This window comes from Chlorocebus sabaeus, chromosome 16 (genome assembly GCF_047675955.1).
Source record: "Chlorocebus sabaeus isolate Y175 chromosome 16, mChlSab1.0.hap1, whole genome shotgun sequence".
Taxonomy (NCBI): Eukaryota; Metazoa; Chordata; class Mammalia; order Primates; family Cercopithecidae; genus Chlorocebus; species Chlorocebus sabaeus.
Genome location: NC_132919.1, coordinates 78,551,156 through 78,571,208, shown reverse-complemented (window position 1 = coordinate 78,571,208; position 20,053 = coordinate 78,551,156). Strand labels below are relative to the sequence as shown.

Below are 20,053 nucleotides of genomic sequence, written 5' to 3'. Positions count from 1 at the left end.
GTTCTCTGGCTAAAGGTCAGTGCCGCATCTGTGGAGCAATGTTGACGATCTCATCAAAAGTGACATTTCCACTGTGTTTAATGTTTTTCTGTTTCTTTTTGTCTCCTGGCGGTTCCTTGAGGGCTTTGATGATCAGGACAGAGGCAGAAGGCACCACCTCACTCTGGGCCTGTCTGTTCTGAATGGTCCGTTTCACTGTAATCCTCAGACCCTTCCAGTCGCTGGTTGCCTTGGCAATGTCACCACCAGCCTTTTTTGGAGACAGACCCATGGGGCGGTCTTGGGAGCCAGCACAGATGTGACACCGACTTTGCCCCCGCTCACCTCAGGTATATGACTTTGACCTTGTTTTTTTTTTTTTTTTTTTGAGACGGAGTCTCGCTCTGTCGCCCAGGCTGGAGTGCAGTGGCGTGATCTCTCGGTTCACTGCAAGGTCCACCTTCTGGGTTCATGCTATTCTCCTGCCTCAGCCTCCTGAGTAGCTGGGACTACAGGCACTTGCCACCACACCCGGCTAGTTTTTTTTGTATTTTTAGTAGAGACGGGGTTTCACCGTGTTAGTCAGGATGGTCTCGATCTCCTGACCTGGTGATCCGCCTGCCTCGGCCTCCCAAAGTGCTGGGATTACAGGCGTGAGCCACCGCGCCCGGCCCAGTCTCCTCCCTTTACAGGCTGTGAGGATGGCATCCTGCACACGGTCAGGGCTTTCCTAGCCAGCTGGGTTGGCAGCAGCGCCTCATCTGGATCTTCCAGTTAGGCGAGAAGCTGGGCTCAGAGTATGAAGATGGGGTCGGCTGTGTTACTGCCCAGGGGCTCCTCCTCCTGCAGGGCAGGTCATGCTACCGTGCCAGTGACAAACTGCCTCTCCTGCATCCAGCCCCTCCTTGCTATGGCTGGGGGCCTTTCTGGGAGCCCTTAAGCTCTTGTCTCTCACAGGGATGGTGTGCGCCACCCAGGCAGGCTCTGTTGGTCCAGATCCCGTGCCCACCTGGGCCTCTGCTCCACGCAGGTGGTGGCTGGTTCCGCTCCACAGTCTGCATCTACTGCCTTTTCTTTCTCCTTCTAACATGGAGGCATGGAGGGGGCTGTGGCTGGTAAACCCAGTGTGCCTTGCTTGCACTCCCTGGCACCTTCTGGATCCCAGGCTGCTCGCTGGGGGGCTGTGAGAGGCCCTGTGCCGCCCTGGGGCTGGTGCTTTCTGGGCTGGCTCCCCCAGTGCTGGGTTTGGGGGCCCCTCGCTGCAGGGTGGGACCTGGTTGGCTGCAGGTGGGACCTGGTTGGCTGCAGGATGGGACCTGGTTGGCTGCAGGTGGGACCTGGTTGGCTGCAGGTGGGACCTGGTTGACCCAGCAGCTGCTGAAGGTGGAAGCGGCCGGCAGTTGGGAGCTGGTTCTCTGTGGGGCGAACTCTGACCATGGTGAGCCAGGCAGGGGCCAGGACTGGGGAGCGGTTGGTGGGGGTATGCAGGCAGTTCTCTGGGCCTCCCCTTGCTGGGAGGTGAGGCTGGGACCCCATGTGGGGAACCCCTAGCCCCCAGCTCCTGCCAGCCCTGAGTTGGAGGCTGTGGAGCTTCCTGGCCCCACAGCTTGTCCTTCCTGGAGGGCCCTGGGGATTTAGACCCTCTGGCAAAGCCTTTCCACCCACCCCTCCAGCTCGCCTGTGGTGGATGGTGGATGACCCTGGAGGGCAGCCAGGAGAGCCTCCAAGGGGAGGCCAGAGGGGAACCCACAGCTTTGAGGTACCCCGTGCCTCTCCCTGCAGATGCGGCTGTGGTTCTGTTGGCCCCGCCAGGCTGTGGGGATCTCAGTGGGGGTCCTGGGGTCTGGGCAGCTCTTCTGACCTCATCAGATGGTGTCTGCCCTCCAATGCTGAGCTGTGAGTGACATCAGCCTTCTGGGCCGGGAGGCCACCTGGTGGGATGACTGAAGCAGCCTTGGGTAGTGACCTTGGTGGCTGTTGCTGGTGGCTGTGAGCCCTGCATGAGTGTCCCTGGCCTCAGCGCTGGGGGCTCCTCACTTCCCGGCCCCTGGAAGCAAACTCGGAGTGTGCCTGTGGGGCCACAGGCTGTTTGGAGGACGCTGCAGTGATGGCCTTCTGGGAAGTGAGAGCTGGGTTTTGGAGGAGGAGGTGGGAGGTGGGGGGTCCTGAACTGCCTTTCCTGCCATATCAGGACCCAGGGCCGGGGACAGCGGGTGTCTCAGGGGCTGCATGGACGATGGGGGAGGAAGTGCAGGCTGGCAGGGGAGGGGTGGAGCGCATGGGCTGCCTGGCCCTGTCGTGGGCACATGAAGTCTGGTTTGCCAGGTGGGAACTGAGGGACCTGTGCTCCAAGAGACACATCCAGGGGCTGCGATCAATTTCCAAAGGGCCTTTTCTCCTTTCAGCGATGCTGTTAAGAAGGACAATGACTCATGTGCCACAAGCATCTCGGGAGAACCCATGAGCTCAGGAGCCGGCGACAGACCCCCATTCAGAGCGCTCTCTGCACAGCTACACGGCAACCCCGCCCCCACCCGTCGGGACAGCTCCGCAGCTGCAAAGGGCGAGCGCTTGGTTCTGAAGAGAGGGCCCGGCGCCACGGCTCTCCTCCATGAGCCTCAGGGACCCGGTGACCACGGCACCCCCAGTTCTCCCCAGAGTTGCTGTTCCCACCTCTGACTGTGAGGCAGGTGGCGTGGCAGAGGGAGCTGGCCTGAGATGTGGGCTCCTGCTGTGAGCGGCACGGTGGGGTTTGTCATGCTGACACCGATGACAGAGGTGAACTCATGGCCCCCCAGCCCTGGGGAGCAGAGACCCCACTTCCAGGCAGCAGCGGGGGTAGGTGCATCCAGGCCACCCAAAGCTCTCATCCCAGCACCCTCCATGGTCACAGCCCTCCACCAGGCGGCAGGTCACGCCATGCCTTCTCTGTCCTCACAGTGGGGTGGCGGGGCTGGGCGTGTAACTCTTGTCCTGTGTTCTGTGGACACTGGTGCCTGGGTCACACAACAGTGGATGGAGCCTCAGAGCCCCAGGAGCCCTGTGGCTGCTCCTGCCCCTGGGATGGCAGGGCCAGCACGGGGACTGTGGGGCCCAGGAGGAGGGACCCCCCGGCTCATTATGCAGAGGAGGCCGAAGTTAGGCCGACGGGATGCGCAGGGGAGGATGGGATGGGCAGGGAAGCCATCTCAACAGCTGCAGGAGGCTCCTTCCCAAGGTGGAGGAGCGGGAAGGACGGGCAGGGCCCACGCGGTTGGGCTCTTCCTCCTCCAGCTCAGGAGCCACCGACAGGATATGGCCTCATCTGGGTGGCACCAGGTGACCAGGCCCAGCTCAGGGTCCGCTCTCCTCTGATGGTCCAGGTGGATACCGTGCAGCCCTGGGACTTGGCACTGGCTGAGCTGTATTCTTCCCAGCTCCCAACCCCTGTGGCACCCGCAGTTGTGAAGTCCTCAGGTGTGACCTCGGACAGGGTCCATCAGGTACTTCCCTGGTGCCCGTGCCGTTCTGGAAGCTTCTGTGATCTTGTTTGCTCACAGCACTCCTGCCTGCAGTAACTGTCCCCATGTTAAGATGAGGTACAGGCTGGGGCTTGGAGGTGCCACGGTGGTGTCAGTGTCCCTGGGCCACCTAGCAAACCACCGTGGGCCCAGCAGCCTGAGCAGCAGGCCTGTATTCCCTCCCACCCACCCCGTCTGGAGGCTGGACATGGAGATAGAGGGGCCTCTGGGCTATCTTCTTCCTGGACCACTCTCCCTGGCAGGTAGGCTGTGTCCTTGCATGGCCGTCCCTCTGTGCACAGCTGTGTCCTAATCTTCCTTCTCATAAGGACACCGGTTCTATTGCATTAGGGCCACCCCAGTGACCTCGTTTCACTGTACTCACCCGTGCAGAGGCCCTGTCTCCAAACACAGCCTCAGGCCCAGGTGCAGGGATTCCGGTGCTGGGGCTTCCGCAGGCGGATGTGGGAGGCCCCGCTTGGCCCCTGCCCTGGCCTCCCCGCCTGCCCTGTGTCCTTCAAGGCTTCCTTCCTGGTCTGTCCCTGACTCTGAGGCTCTGTTCCGTCTGGGTACGTGTGGGCTCCGGACCCCGGTAACTGAGTCTGAGATGCAGACCCCCAGAGGACAACTGCTCTGCCACCTCCCGAGGGCGATCTGCTGAGACCCCTGGAAGGGGGCCAGGTACAGATGTGTGTTGGAGGTCACAGCTGCCCATCTGGGGGGTGCCTGTGGTCCCACCCAGCAGAGCTGAGATGAGCAGGAGCCCCCATGAGAGGTAGCCTCAGTGGCTGACACTCCTGTGGGCACTCCTTGGTGGGACAGCCCCTGTGGCCACCCCTGGCCCTCATCAGTCCCTCGACGGAGGACTGAGCGTTCCTCCACGTGGTGTCACCAGGCCTGGCCCCTTCGCCACAGCCACGCGGGGTCTGGTAGCAGCAGGGGCAGGTGTGGGCCTGACTCAGCCCTCGCCTCCCCCGAGGCCGGCTTCTGATGTGCGCCCATCCCCATGTTTACAAGCACTCGATTTGTACTCAAGTCTCAGTGACAGAAAAACTGATGCTAATGGGAAAAATATGACTCTCTCAACAGACGCCCGCCCGGCACAGCGGCGTGAGTGCCAGGCGTCCTTGCCTGAAACAAACTGCAATTCAGTGCAGAATTCCAGGATTCCATGGCAACTGCTCGCGCCCTGCGTTCCGGCCCTGGCTGGGGCTCGGGAGCAGCCGCTGTGTCACGGGGGATCGACTTGTTTACCGGCAGCCCCAGGCACTCGGACGTGGTACCAGCTCCCCATGCCTTGGCCCTGAGGTCTGGGAGGCCCAGTGGGGCCGGTGCTTCCCCCAACCCCACTGAGCATCTCCTCGCCCTGTGCCACCCACCTGCTGCCCAAGACCCCTGAGTGTTCGTGGGCTCTGCCTGGTGGGGGGGTCTTTGGCTTGCAGACAGGGATTGGTTGGCAGCATAGTGTCCCCTAATGATGTCCACATCCTAACGACGTCCACATCCTAGTGGCAGCCTGCGACTACCTAGCTCGGGGGATCCAGGTTGTATTTGAAACGAGGGTTGGATCAGCTGACTTTAAACTAGGGAGGTGACCCTGGAGCATCCAGGGGGGCCCAGTGTAATCACAAGTTCCTTAAAAGTGGAGAAGGGGCTGGCGTGGGGCTCACACCTGCAATCCCAGCGCTTTGGGAAGCCGAGGCAGCAGGATCCCCTGAATCCAGGAGTTCGAAGCCAGTCTGGGCAACAAAGTGAGACTGAGTCTCGACTCTTTGTAAAAGTAAACAAAAATTAGCCGGGTGTGGTGGCGCATGCCTGTGGTCCCAGCTCTCAGGAGGCTGAGGTGGGAGGATTGCTTGAGCCTAGGAGGTCAAAGCTGCAGTGACCATGACACACCCCTGCACTCCAGCCTGGGTGACAGTGAGACCCTCTCAAAAAAAAAAAAAAAGTGGAGGAGGGAGGCAGGGCGGGTCAGGCTCAGTGAGGAGGTGAGGACTGGACCAGCCACTGCTGGCTCTGGAGAGAGAGGAAGGGGCTGGAGCCATGGGCTACAGGCTGCCTCTGGGAGCTGGAACAGGTGAGAAAGGGGTCTGTCCAGGGGAGCGCAGCCCGGCCAAATCCTGGATTTTAGCCCAGTGAGCCTGAGTCTGCATCTGTGTTGCTCTCAGTGGCCACAGCTTGTGGACGTTGGTGGCCGCAGCCACAGGAAGCTTCGGGCAGAGTGGCTCTGTCATTCTGGGGACACAGGGGCCTCGAGGCCAAGGCTGTTCTCAAATCTTGGCCCTCCGTTCTCTGCTGTGCCCCCGCCCCGGCCACACCCACCCAGCCTCCATGTACCCACGTGTCCCACGGCAGGCGCTGCTGCTGTCCCCGGCCTGGCTGACCCCCACGCCTGCCCACCCTCTAAGGACCTTGTCAAGAGCCTCCAGAGGTGCTTTCCCGGCCTCTGCCCCTCCCAGGGCCACCCAGGCTGCAGTGACTGGAATAAGGGATGACATGAACACGAAGAAAGCCCTGAAGGGCCATTCAGTGCAGTGCTGAGCGAGAGAGGACGTCCTCAGGAGGCACGAGCCCTGGTGATGAGGCCGTGGTGGGTGGGGACCAGCAGGTAGCAGGCGCCGCCTCTGGGTCCCGAGCTGCCACTCCCACCAGCCTGCTCCAGGGTGGGACATGCCTTGCACAGGCAGCACCTGTAGGTCCAGAGTGTGTGGCTCCCCCAGCCCCAACCCACCCCCCAGCCCGAGTGTTGGAGCAAACGTCTCTGCACATGGCCTTGGGGTGGTGTTAGGACCCAGTCACTGCCACCACCCGACAGACAGGGCTTCGGGCAGGTTACTCAATGCCTGACACCCCACATCTGGTCAGGGGACAAGAGCCTGTTCCCAAGCTCTCCAGGAAGTCAGGGCCCTGTGGTGGTGCAGAGTGGCTGACATGACCGTCCCCACAGACCCTTGTCTCCCACTCACCCTGCAGGACCATGCCCAGGCCTGTTGCCTCTGCTGTGGCTTCCAGAACATTCTCCCCAGCTGCTAACCCCTGCACAGACCTTCCTGCTTGGGAAAAGCCCCAGGGGACAGACCACGACCTGCAGACAGAGTGTGATCTAGAAACAGGAGCCTTTAAAGAATTAGCCAGACAGGGACAGGCGTGGTGGCTCACGCTGGGAGGCTGAGGCAGGTGGATCATCTGAGGTCAAAAGTTCAAAACCAGCCTGGCCAACATGGCGAAACCCCGTCTCTACTAAAAATATAAAAATTAGCCAGGTGTGGTGGTTAATTACTCATTACTCGAGAGGCTAAGGCAGGAGAATTGCTTGAACCCAGGAGGCAGAGGTTGAGGTGAGCCAAGATCGCGCCACTGCACTCCAGCCAGGGTGACCGAGACTCTGTCTCAAAACAAAAAACAAACCCAGAAAGAGTTGACCAGAGGGATGTGCAGATGTGATTAGGACTAAGGACCCGCACAACCCGAGGTGGGCGCGGCCCCAGGCCTGGAAACACTTCTGGGCTGCATCAGGAGGAGAAGTGGTGGTGGGCGCAGCTCAGAGGCCCTGAAGTGGAAGGGGCCACGAGCCAAGGAGAGCGGAGGCCTCCAGAGGTGGGGAAGTGGCTTCTCCCCCAGCAACTCTGACGTGGCCCAGATTTCAATGCAGACTTGAAAGGGGCCTCTGACTGTGAGAGGGTAACCGTCATTTTAAAGAGAAAGAAATGTGGGCCGAGTGTGGTGGCTCATGCCTGTAATCCCAGCACTTTGGGAGGCTGAGGCGGGCGGATCACGAAGTCAGGAGATTGAGACCATCCTGGCTAACACGGTGAAACCCCGTCTCTACTAAAAAAAAAAAGAAAAATACAAAAAATTAGCCGGGCACAGTGGCGGTCGCCCGTAGTCCCAGCTGCTGGGGGGGCTGAGGCAGGAGAATGGCGTGAACCCGGGAGGCAGAGCTTACAGTGAGCCGAGATCGTGCCACCGCACTCCAGCCTGGGCGACAAAGCGAGACTCTGTCTCAAAAAAAAAAAAAAAAAAAGAAATGTGTCCGGCTTACGTCACAGCACAGCTCTCACCACAGAACGTGCTCCCCAACGTGGGGTCTGTGCCACAGGGCTGGGGGGTACTGCCTGGGAGGAGCATTGCTGCCCAGGAGATGAGGACCGAGACCTTTGCACACCCCTCAACATGCCAGGCCCCCTATGGCTGTGGTGCCTGCCTGGAGAGTGCCCAGGATGCAGAGCTGCTGTTGGCCCTGGGGACAGCAGGGGGACCTGGGCAAGGTCCCCCCACCCCCAGCTCTCCTCTGATCTACAACCCCTGCGGTGGGGGTGGGCAGTTTTCGTAAAGACACAGCCGCCAGCCAGAGTCTGCGCGTGTTGTTTACTGTTTGTCCTGCTCTTAGCTTCACATTGCCATTTTGTGTTTTGTCAAAGTCTTTCTCAATTAGCATTGGGTAAAATAAATAGAGATAAGGAGCCTTTAGGCTGGCGCGCTCTCAAGCCCTGGTTGACGTCGTGATTGAATTTCCGCATCAGACCTGTGAAGACAGCCCACGTGCAGGTGGCACGCGGAGCCCGTGGGGGCGGCTCCAGGGCGGAGCGGGCGCAGGAGGGTCTCGTCCCCTCTGGAGCCACCTGCCTTTTGACAGGTAGTGGTTTTGTCTCAAAACAAACAGAAATGCGTGTTAGGTAAGAATCGAGTTGAAGGACTGGATGGGAAGCTGTGTGTGCGGGTGGAGCTGGGCTTCTGGAAGATTCTGGTGTTGCCGCCTGGCATGCCCTGTGAGCTGAGTGAGGCCGGGACTTGTGGGGGTTGGGGCTCTCTACACCTTCCGGACCTGGTCTGCTCGCTCGGCCCAGACGTGGGGATGGGATTCGTGCCGGAACCTTCTTCTGGTGGGAGCTCGCATTCCAAAAAAGAGCAGCGGAGCGGCCGCCTCTGTCCCACCTTGTCATGTCCCGGCCAGCCCCAGCTCAGACTCCAGCTCAGCCCCCTGAAGACCAGGTGTTTCTATGACCAAACGCAGCCAGGCACGGTTCCATCCACCCAGAATATTGGCCACGGCAGGACGCCAGTCACACCACAGGGGAGCCGGGCCTCGCCGCACCCGCTCTCACTCCCGTGGTCGTGGGCCTCTTACCGCCACAGTGAAGCCACTTGGTTCCTCCACCTCTCGATAATCCTGATTCCCGACGAACATGGAAAAAATGCTTTTCAAAATACCATCATTGCGGTTGTGTTCTGTTTGCAAAACTGCTCACACATACCCTGAGGCCCCTCCTGGGTGGGACTGTCCACACAGCTCCTGTCGGCACCACAGGCCCAGCTGCAAGCCAAGGTGGCATCAGCATGGGCGACTCAGGGCTGGAGATGGGGCTGGTGTCACCCAGAGCCGTCTAGGACCCAGCAGTGCCTCTCACCTGTGTGTGATGAACGTGTGCGGACAGAGCAGGGAGACCACGCCGCCTGCATCTGTGCCCCCAGGGTGCCAGCCGTGGTGCCCGCACATGCGTGTGCTACACCCGTGTGCGGGCACAGGCACGGAGACCACAGGCCGGGCCGCCGTCCCTGCGCACGCGGGGAAGAGCAGCCCTTCGGAGGGAAAGGAGCCCTGTGGATTAAGGCAGGGGCTACACTGCCAAGGACCTGCCTCTCCTGTGCGTGGCCACTGAGGCCCCTGATGACAGCGCTGTGTGAGAGGGGCCAAAACTAGAGTCTAGAGACCTGGAGGTGCAGGAAGGGTGGGCTGTGGAGGAGGCGCTGCGCTCCTCCTGTTCAGTGATGTGGCCAGCAGCCAAGGACAGCCCGGCCCCCCGGGCGGCTTTCTTCATACCGCCAGCTAGAGGGGCGTCTCCTTCTTCCCCTCTCTTGGTTTCCCGAATTTCCAGTGTGCCCCAGCCGGCTAGGAAATGTCCCTGCTTGCGTGCACTGACTGTGAGAGGCGGTGGGCCTGGCTGGGCAGCACCTCTCGCTCGCTCTTGGCCTGATGGGGACGGCTGCTCCAGGGACCCGCAGGAGCCCCAGCGCCTGCCTCTCCTCCAGGGCTCGCTCTGGGGGTTTTGCTGCAGCTAATGCTCTGATTACATGGAAATAAAATGAGGTGTTGCCCCTTTCAACGTCTCGGAGAAACAGAACAGGAGAGGGACAGAGGCGCTGCGGCCGCGGGGGTGCACCTGGATGCTGGTGCTCAGTGGGAAGCCACTGTCAACCCAAGCCCTCCCCATCCCTGACGTTCCGGACACGACAGCGAAGACAGACAAAAGCGAGTAGCAGGGCCCTCCTGCCGTCATCAGCAGCTAAGGCAGCAGCCAACGTTCACACTGTGGGGTCGCAGCAGCCGACACCCCGCGCCCCGGCAAGTGGCAGCTTCACTATGTACAGCAGGCGGCCGTGGCCTGGTGGCCCGGGTCGCGCCGCTATCTGACGCGCTTCTCCACCGAGTACACGGAGATGTAGTAGTCGTTGCTTCCCACGGCCAGGTGAGGCTGCAAGGAGGGAGCAGAAGGGGTGGGCAGGGGTTCAGGTGCGGACACTGCGGGCCAACCCACATCCTTAGGCAGTTCCTGCCGGGGTCTCAGGAATCCCTGCGCCCGCCTCGCGCCCGGAAATGCTGGGCCGGTCCCCCCCGTCCTCTCTGCAGGGCCCATGCATGGTGCACTCCGTGAGGGGTGTGGTGCTGCCCCCGGGCCCTGCATGTTTTTTTCAGCACTGCCCCCCAGGGACAGCTCTGGGATCTAATGTCACACATGTCAGCAGAGCTGCATGCCTGAAGCCTGAAGGCATGAACGCAAGAAGGCAGGTGGGCAGGATCCTAATCTAAAGACAATGGCCTGAAGCCACGTGGGGAGGCTGCAACCAAGGCCAGAGAGCCGTGCAGGTGGGGCCCAGCTGCACAGGGGACGGGGTGAGGACTCGGTCACACAGGGGATGGGGTGAGGGTTGCACAGGGGACGGGGTGAGGACTCGGTCACACAGGGGACGGGGTGAGGGTCGCACAGGGGACAGGGTGAGGGTCGCACAGGGGACGGGGTGAGGGTCGCAGAAGGGACGGGGTGAGCGTCGCACAGGGGACGGGGTGAGGGTCGCAGAAGGGACGGGGTGAGGGTCGCACAGGGGACGGGGTGAGCGTCGCACAGGGGACGGGGTGAGGGTCGCAGAAGGGACGGGGTGAGGGTCGCACAGGGGACGGGGTGAAAATTTGGTCACACAGGGGACGGGGTGAGGGCCGCACAGGGGACGGGGTGAGGGCCGCACAGGGGACGGGGTGAGGGCCGCAGAGGGGACGGGGTGAGGGTCGCACAGGGGACGGGGTGAGGGCCGCACAGGGGACGGGGTGAGGGCCGCAGAAGGGACGGGGTGAGCGTCGCACAGGGGACGGGGTGAGGGTCGCAGAAGGGACGGGGTGAGGGTCGCACAGGGGACGGGGTGAAGATTTGGTCACACAGGGGACGGGGTGAGGGCCGCAGAGGGGACGGGGTGAGGGCCGCAGAGGGGACGGGGTGAGGGTCGCACAGGGGACGGGGTGAGGGCCGCACAGGGGACGGGGTGAGGGCCGCAGAGGGGACGGGGTGAGGGCCGCACAGGGGACGGGGTGAGGGCCACAGAAGGGACGGGGTGAGGGCCGCACAGGGGACGGGGTGAGGGCCGCACAGGGGACGGGGTGAGGGTCGCACAGGGGACGGGGTGAGGGCCACAGAAGGGACGGGGTGAGGGCCGCACAGGGGACGGGGTGAGGGCTGCACAGGGATGGACACCCTGAGCGACCCTGCCTGGAGGTCCCCAGGGATGGCTTTAGTGCAGGGTCTGAGGGCAGGAGCTCTGCCCGACCACTGTGCATGCGCCATCAATTCTTCCCAGAGTGACGAGACTGGAGCTCTGCTTCTGGGGTGAGTGCAGGGTGGGGCAGGGGCCCTGGAGATCCTGGGCCCCGGGCAAGTCTCTCCCTCAGGTGGCCAGTGGACCCCACTGTGGTGTGGGGTGCCCAGGCAGGACCCCTGCTGTCTGGCCCCCTTGCCTCCCATCCCTCGCCCCTGGCCCCCGGCCCCCAGCCCCCAGCCCCCACCCGCCGCTGCACTGACCCAGTGTGGGTGGAAGGCCAGGCAGCTGATGGCGCCGACCCGCTGGCCCATGAAGCCGTCGTAGTACTTGATGTTGTTGATCAGCTCGCCGCCCCCATTGTAGATGGCGGTGAACTGATTGACGGAGCCACTGTGGGGAGAGAAAGGGTCCCAGTGTCACTGCCCTCTCCTCTGAGGATGGAAGAAAGACAGGTGCACAGGCCGAGACTGCAGGGACAGGCTGGCTCGGGGCAGGTGTGACCCTCTGGTCACTCTCACTGAGGACTCGGGCCTAGCAGAGATCTTTTGTTTTTATGTCCCAACAGCAGTGAAATCCTCCCCTGCCCTCCTTCAGCTCCTGTGGGGCAGGCACACAAGAGCCTCGTGTTTGCACAGAGGCCGGAGGCGGGGAGCGGGGAGGCCAGGGAGGCGGCGCCTACCATGCGATCAGGTCCGCCTGGGGGTGGATGTCCAGGGCTGTCAGCCCCTTCACGATCTGAAGCACATTCACTGACTCGGGCATCCGGGGATCAAAGATGCGCACGTCTCCGTTGACGCTGCCAAGAGAGGGTCACGGTGACACCTCCACCCGGAGCTCCCAGGAGGGGCCTGACCGGGGGACGGCGGAACCGGGTGTGGGGGTCGCACGCCTGTTTGCACACACACTGCTCAAGGAAAAGGCTGCCTGGATGCTCAGCGCCCCCCCGTGAGGCTGCCCAGGCGGGGCCCAGACACGCCCCCGCACTGGTCTCAGGGCCAAGGCTGCCCCTCGAGCTCCCTCAGAGCCAGAAAAGGCCTGGAGCTTTCCAGCCTAGAGAAATGGCCACGAGCTCAGACGCAGGAGGCGGCTGTGAGCTACTGGTTTCATTTCCAGCCAGAGATTAGATTTCATGCAACAGGGGCCTGCAGTCCCGGGAGACAGAGCCTAGATGGCGGGCTGCGGCCTGAGGGATGGCCTGGCCCTTCTGAGGCCCCATGGCTCCTGCCTTCCACCCTAGCAGGTGTCCATCCCGAGAGTTATGTCTGGTTTTTATATCACAAACAAGGGGGGAAAGAGCATCTCTTTGAAGAAACGCTGGCTTTGTGTTCATAAATTACATTCTGCTCTCCCTTTAACAGGCAAATAAATATTCCCTGCTCTTGGTGCTGTATTCACCAAGCAGCAGAACTGAGTTTACGTGCAGACAACTGCCACATGCCTGGCGGATGCGCCGCCCCTGCCGCTCGGCCACCCCTGCTGTGGAGGGAGAGCCGCTGCCCAGCTCCCCCCGGACCCTCCGCGCGGCAGCCCAGGAAAGTTCCCACAGCGCCTGCAGGTCAGGTGTCCCCCAGCAGGGGGAGCAGCCGCGGCCCTGGGCCCCTGGGGGCTGTGCCTGACCTTTCTGGCCAGTTCCAGGGCAGGAGTTAATTACTGCCCGAAATGCCATCCCCTTTCAGCTGTTTAAATACCAAGGACATATTTTAAAAGGAGGGGAAAATAATGTTTTTACAGCAGAACGGCTGCTAACTATCGGTGCTCCTCACCTCACGCTCACGATGTGGCCGTCGGGGCGCTTCTGCAGGGAGGCCTTCACCACCCAGGCTGTGTGCTCCCGGTACGTCATGACGCGGCTGCAGGGGAGGGGGCGCGCTCAGCGTGGGCTTCCCCGAAGGACGTCCCCACCCTTCGGGGCTCTCACCGGGGGCTGCCCAGTTCTGCCTGTGCCAGCGGGTCCGCACCAGGGACTGCCCACGTCTGCCTGTGCCAGCGGGTCCGCACCAGGGACTGCCCACGTCTGCCTGTGCCAGCGGGTCCACACCAGGGACTGCCCACGTCTGCCTGTGTCAGTGGGTCCGCACCAGGGGCTGCCCACGTCTGCCTGTGCCAGGGGGTCCGCACCAGGACTGCCCACATCTGCCTGTGCCAGCGGGTCCGCACCAGGGACTGCCCATGTCTGCCTGTGCCAGCGGGTCTGCAGGCCCTCGCCTGTCTGCTCCCCAGGAGGAGCTAGTGCCCACGCAGGGTCAGAGCCCCCTCCAGGTGACCTGCTCCAGCAGAGACCCCCTGTGTCCTCCCCAGGCCGGCTCAGGGCTGGGCCCTAGGTCACCGTCAGGCCTCTGGAGGACTGTCTGAGCCACATGGGAGCTGCCCAGGAGGTGGCAGGCAGTGGCAGTATTCTGTTTAGGTGAGCACAGAGGTGGCAGGTGTCTGGCTGGGGCCCCCGCCTCACCCCGATAGCCTTTGCCTCCAGTCCACTGGCTCATCCCACACGGCCTGTACCCTGTGCTCCTCCACAGGCTGTGGGATGGGCCTCTGTGGGGGAGCCCTCTGTGGGATGGACCTGTGTGGGGGAGCCCTTTGTGGGATGGGCCTCTGTGGGGGAGCCCTTTGTGGGATGGGCCTCTGTGGGGGAGCCCTTTGTGGGATGGACCTCTGTGGGGGAGCCCTCTGTGGGATGGGCCTCGGTGGGATGGGCCTGGCGGTTTTGGGGAGCCCAGCAGGACTGGCGTAAATACTCCATTGTGGGCTCCTGGGAAGCTTTGCATCTCACTGAGAAACCTGGACCCAACCAACTGGCAGTGACACGGCCTCTACCACCTAGAAGGCATCCTGCCACCACTGGGGGAGGGAGAGGACAGGGCCAAGGTACCATTCGCTGAGTGCCATCCTTCTGTCATAGACGCGGATGGAGCCATCACCGAGGCCAGCCACGATGAGTGAGCGGTGGGAATCACAGGACAGACTCGTCACGCAGCTGTCTGCTCCCGTGGGGATGTCCTAGGGCCAAACACAGGCAAACACAGGAGCCCGGTGAAGACCTGGGCACTGAGCTGCCCTCCCTGCTGTCCTGCAGTACCAGGACCCCTCTTGCTGCCTCCCTGGCTGTGGGGATCCCCCTCCCTGGCTGCAGGGGCCTTTCTCTTTATCCAGGGAAGCATCAAAGGCCCAGGGAGCCCAGGAGTCCCAGGGAGAGGCAGGGGCTGGCAGGGCACTGAGTCACACCCTTGTCTGTTGGCCTTGGAGGGACAGCCCTGGGCGCCTGGGCCCCAAGCCAGTGAGGCAGAGCCCAGCCCCACCCCGAGCGGCGGCCTGCAAACGCCTCTGGGAAGGACTGGCTGTCAGTGCCAATTAAACTTCCAACCTCTCTCTGCTTCCTAAAAAGGAAAGCAAAGCACATTTTGGCAAGGACTCCTCACTGGCTACTTCTCAGAACTTCTAATGAGCTACGGGATGAGTCCAGGAGGGGTCGCCTGGCTCCCTCGGGGGCTATAAGTGCTGGAGAAGTGGGGGTGGGAGGCGATGGCACCTGCCAGGGACGCAGGAGGAAAAGGGCCACGAGAGGGAGAGCGCTTTCCATGCATGAAGGGCGGTGCTGGGCTGTGTACTCCAGGAGGAAACCCAGGCGTGGGGACGATGGGGCCGGACCCCTGCGAGGGGCAGAGGTGGCTCTGGGAACACCTGCTGCGCTCTGTGCCTCCACGCACCTCTGCAGGAACAGCACCTGCCCCGCAGGCCACCCAGGCCTCTAAGCCCCAACTGGTGACCAGACCCTGGGGATCAGGGTGTCCACGCTGTGCCCTGAGGGCCATGTCTCGTGTGGAGCCACAGTTCCAGGCAGGCCCAAGACCCCTCCACCCCAAAGAAGGTGCCATGAAAGCTGCTGGTGCCTTGTGGGATCCGTGGTCAGGTCAGAGGAGACGCTGCCCACAGGGAGAGGCCTGGGCCAGGTTCTCGGGCTGCTGCTGCCCAGAGCAACCACAGCGGCTTTGAGCAGCTGAGGGTGCCCAGGCCTCCCCTCTGCTGGGCCTGCACCACACCGCCCTCTACGGCAGGGCTGAGCCCTCCCTCCTGACACCAGACGGCCTGGGAGAGAGGCTGGGGACGGCCTCTGCTCCGCACCTCTCCCTGGGGACCCGGAGGAAGGGAATCCTGGCTCTAAAGCCACCTCAGGCACTGTCCCTCACAGTATCTGTGGTCTCGCCTCTGCTCCAAACGAAGTCAATGCAGTTAGATTTCTGCTGAGCGCGGCCTCCTTAGGTCTCTACCACTTTTCCAGGCTGTTTTGGGCAAAACCAATGTACTCTGCTTTTTGTCAAAACTGAAAATAACAGATGCTTTAAGAGGCAAAGAGGCTTCTGGCCAGGCGCAGTGGCTCACGCCTGTAATCCCAGCACTCTGGGAGGCTGAGGTGGGTGGATCACGAGGTTAGGAGATCGAAACCATCCTGGCTAACACGTGAAACCCCATCTCTACTAAAAATACAAAAAAAATTAGCCGGGCGTGGTGCAAGCGCCTGTAGTCCCAGCTACTTGGGAGGCTGAGGCAGGAGAATGGCGGGAACCCGGGAGGTGGAGCTTGCAGTGAGCTGAGATCACACCACTGTACTCCAGCCTGGGCGACAGAGTGAGAGTCCGTCTCAAAAAAAGAAGCAAAAAGCCTTCTGTAGTGGCTCACACCTGTCATCCCAGTGCTTTGGGAGGCCAAGGCAGGAAGATTGCCGGAGCCAGGAATTCGAGACCAGCCTGGGCAAATACTGAGACCCCCGTCTCTACAAAAAGTTTAAACAATTAGCCAGGCGTGGGGGCGCGTGCCTGTAGTTCCAGCTACTTGTGGGGGTGAGATGGGAGGATCACGTGGACCAGGAGGTTGAGGCTGCAGTGAGCTGTGACTGCACCACGGCACTCCAGCCTGGGTGACGCAGGGTGACAGAGTGAGACCCCATCTCAAAAAAACAAAAACAAACAAAAAACCCTACAAATAATCATTCTAATTTACAACGGCTCACCCTACTGATTTCTGACATTCCTTAACTTGCAGAGAGAAGACCCTACTTGAAAACACTCAGAGCTGGCACAGGCTGAGCCACACTAGCGCGGGGCTGAACGCTGCGGTTCACCTGCATCCACCGGACTCAGGCAGCCCATGTCTCCTCCCGGCATTGCCCAGCACTGTCCTTCCAGGCCCTGCCTCCGCCCCCGGGACGGCCAGGCCTCACCGCACACTGTGCTGGGCTCTGTGATGAGGACCAGCCCTGCACACACTGCCCCACAGGCCTGGGGCTTGGGGGACACCCACATGGTTACCTGCACCTTCATCTCACGGTCTGTGTCCCAGATCCGGACGATCCGCACGTCCCCCGAGCTCATGAGGAGACCGGTCTCCTGCTCCCAGTCCACCACCATCCCAGCTCCTGGAAAGACACAGTGGGACATGGCGTCACCCCGTGGGCCCTCGCCTTGGGCAGGCTTTGGGGCCTGCTCTGGGCAGCCACTTGGCCAGTGGCTCCAAGGAACCCCTGCCACCACTGAGCCCATCTGGTGGGTCCATATGCCTCACATGAGCTCCTGCTGGGGCCCCTGGTGTGCCCCACGTCCAGGCTGGGGCGACAATTCTGAGCTGGAACTCCAAGCCTTCCCCTGACTCGCCTATGACCCAGGCATCTGCTAGAGGGAGCAGTGCCTTCCAGGAACGTCTACGATGCCCGCCGTCTGGAGCAGAGCCTTCCAGGAACGTCTACGATGCCCACCATCTGGACACCTGGGCAGAACTGGTAGGTCTCGGTGACTTTAGGAAGGCTGTCAAGGCTTGAAGATGAGGGTCCTCCTTTTGGCCCTGTCAAAGCTGGAGGAGGCCAGTTCTTCTGAGACAAACAGGAGCTCAGCATGGGCCACGGGCTGGCAGACTCCAGACAGCCAGGGGCTGACTCCTGACGGCCGGCGTCAGCAAGAGATGGACGGAGAGAACGGGGCAAGGGCTGCCCTTTGTGCAGGGATTAGACAGAGCAGAGCAACCCCACCTCACGTGACGGCCTCTATTTAAAACCAGATTCAGTTCTAGAAGTGTAATGGTAACTATTTTAAATACAGAAAGGAACACCACAGTAATCCTTGACCCACCACTCAGCTCTAACTTTGCTAACTTTTTACCACTGTTTGCTCTTTTTTTTTTTTTTTTCTTAGAGAAGCATAATTTTAGACACAGTAAACGCATCGTCTGCCTCTGCCCCTGCCCGTGCCTGGGAGAGCCATCCCGTGGGCTGAGGGCGCCCCCCAGGGGCCGCTGAGGTTCTCCTGCTTACGCACGCCCATCGACGACGTACCACGCCTTCCACATTTCAGAAAGGCTCTTCAATGTCAAAATGGGGCCTCCCTCCTGGCGACTTGCTTCTTCACTGTTAGGCTTTGAGGATTTATCTGGCCCAAGACACGCAGCTCTGGTTAACTCATTTAATCTTGTGTTACCTTCCACTGTACAACTAACCCCGTCATTTGAGCTGCCCCTGGCTTTGTGAACCATGTCACAGTCAACGACTTCACGTGTCCTTGCAGGTGGAGAAGGAAGCGCCTAGAAGCGGAACTGCCAGTTGTGCGTCTTGCATGACTCCGATCTCCCCAGGGAAGGCCATTTCATTTCCCAAATGGGTGACCATCTACACTCCTGGCAGGACACACACAAGCCAGTGTCCCCAAATCCTTATTGATGTGTGGTGGTTGCCGTTTTTTTCACATCAGACAGTCGCACATATTTTTATATATATTCTGTAACTCATAGATACTGCAAATATCTTTTCTTATTCTGCCACTTACATTACAACCGTGACGTTTTTCTTGTAGTCATGAAGAAGTTTGTAGAGTCAAACCTATCGACGTCTTTACCCTCGGTCTCCTGTTCAAGCTGTCGTTTTGTTCCTCACGGTTATGAAGATTTCCTCTTGATTTTTCTTTGAAAGGGTTAGGTCTCTCGCTGATATGTTGTGTGCATAGTGTGAGATAGGGGTGTCACCGCATCTTTTTCCATAGGGCACTAGCTGTCCCAACACCATTTAGCAACATGGCTCCTCCCGCAGTGTGCAGAGGTACCCTGTCATTTGTGGCCCTTCTGGGCTCACTGCTGCGCTGAGGGCCCTGGTGCCTCTTGGCCCGGCTGCCCTGCAATTCCAGCTTCTTAATGCCGTCCACGCCTCTTCAATATTACCTCGGCTGGTCTGCATTTTATAAAAATCTCTCCTGGGAATATAATCAGAAGTGTATGAATAAATGCACAGATTAATTTGAGAACTGCCAGTCTCACGATGATGAGTCTTTTCATCCACGGCTATGGTGCTGTCAACACTGCATGGGTCTTTTATAGTCTTCATTTAGAGTTTATGCTTTGATGTGTGAAGAAGGAGCATGTGTTGGATTCATTCCTAGGTATTTTGCAGTTTTTATTCCCGTGGTCCATGATTTCTTTCTTTCTTTCTTTTTTTTTTTTTGAGATGTAGTCTTGCTCTTTTGCCCAGGCTGGAGTGCTATGGTGTGATCTTGGCTCACTGCAACCTCTGCCTCCCAGGTTCAAGTGATTCTCCTGCCTCAGCCTCCTGAGTAACTGGGATTACAGGCGCCTGCCACCACGTCCAGCTAATTTTTGTATTTTTAGCAGAGAAGGGGTTTCACCATGTTAGTCAGCCTGGTCTGGAACTATTGACCTCAGGTGATCCATCTGCCTTGGCTTCCCAAAGTGCTGGGATTACAGGTGTGAGCCACCACGCTTGGCCCATGATGTTTTATAATTACATTTTCTAGTTGTTAATTGCTGGCATACATACATTCTTTATTTTACTTTTGAAATGCAGTCCCAGGCCAGATGTGTTTACACCTGTAATCCCAGCACTTTGGGAGGCCGAGACAGGAGGACTGGTTAAGCCCAGGAGTTCAAGACCAGCCTGGGCAACATAGCAAGACCTTGTCTTTACAAATAACAAAAGATTAGCCAGTGTAGGCCAGGTGCAGTGGCTCACACCTGTAATCCCAGCACTTTGGGAGGCTGAGGCGGGTGGATCACTTGAGGTCAGGAGTTCGAGACCAGTCTGGCCAACATAGTGAAATACCGTCTCTACTAAAAATACACAAAATAGCCGGGCATGGTGGCAGGTGTCTGTAATCCCAGCTACTCAGGAGGCTGAGGCAGGAGAATTGCTCAAACCCGGGAGGCGGAGCTTGCAGTGAGCCAAGATCCGCCATGGCACTCCAGCCTGGGCAACAAAAGTGAAACTCCGTCTCAAAAAAAAAAAGACTAGCGGTTGTGATGGTGGCGCCTGTGAACCAGCTACTCGGGAGGCTGAGGTGGGATGATCGCTTGAGCCCAGGTAGTTGAGGCTGCAGTGAGAGCAAGACCCCATCTCAAACACAAACATAAACACAAACAAAAACAAAAAAGGAAGTGTAGTCCCTCTACTGTGATACAACTGAATCCAGGCAGGAAGAAATGTCCCAGCAGGTCAGAAGCACGAGCCGTGGTGGATCACAGGCTCTCAACTTGCAGCCCTGTTCCTCCACTGGGAGCTGGGAGTGAGGGCCCGTGTGTGACCTCAGGGAGCCCAGAGCTGTGCCTGGTGGCCCCAGCCCACAGCTGACACGGCCTTCGGGGACTGGGGCCTGGAGCTCTTATGCCTAGCGAGATGCCTCTGCTGCCTTCCCCTGTGGCGAGAGCCTCGTTCTCTGACCCCAAGACCCATGAAGCGCAGCACAGGCTCCTGCTCCGAAGGAAGCACTGGGGGGTCTGGGCTG

General features: G+C 60.2%; 1 protein-coding gene and 1 pseudogene across 2 annotated transcripts in view; one reads left to right on the top strand and one right to left on the bottom strand.

Annotated features, from left to right (window-relative positions):
* The first annotated feature begins 1,802 nt into the window (after window positions 1-1,802).
* On the top strand, window positions 1,803-4,832 carry LOC103243706 (uncharacterized; annotated as a pseudogene).
* A 2,996-nt stretch (window positions 4,833-7,828) lies between these two features.
* RPTOR (regulatory associated protein of MTOR complex 1) overlaps window positions 7,829-20,053 on the bottom strand; it is a 411,638-nt gene continuing 399,413 nt past the window's right edge. For both annotated transcript variants that reach the window (XM_008013198.3, XM_073005477.1), the window contains exons 29-34: window positions 16,589-16,695; window positions 14,155-14,282; window positions 13,049-13,135; window positions 11,965-12,081; window positions 11,546-11,675; window positions 7,829-9,952 (exon numbers count right to left, since the gene is read on the bottom strand). In XM_008013198.3, the coding sequence (XP_008011389.1) occupies window positions 9,884-9,952; window positions 11,546-11,675; window positions 11,965-12,081; window positions 13,049-13,135; window positions 14,155-14,282; window positions 16,589-16,695 (638 nt within the window). In that variant the 3' untranslated portion in view covers window positions 7,829-9,883. The remainder of the gene's footprint in view (window positions 9,953-11,545; window positions 11,676-11,964; window positions 12,082-13,048; window positions 13,136-14,154; window positions 14,283-16,588; window positions 16,696-20,053) is intronic.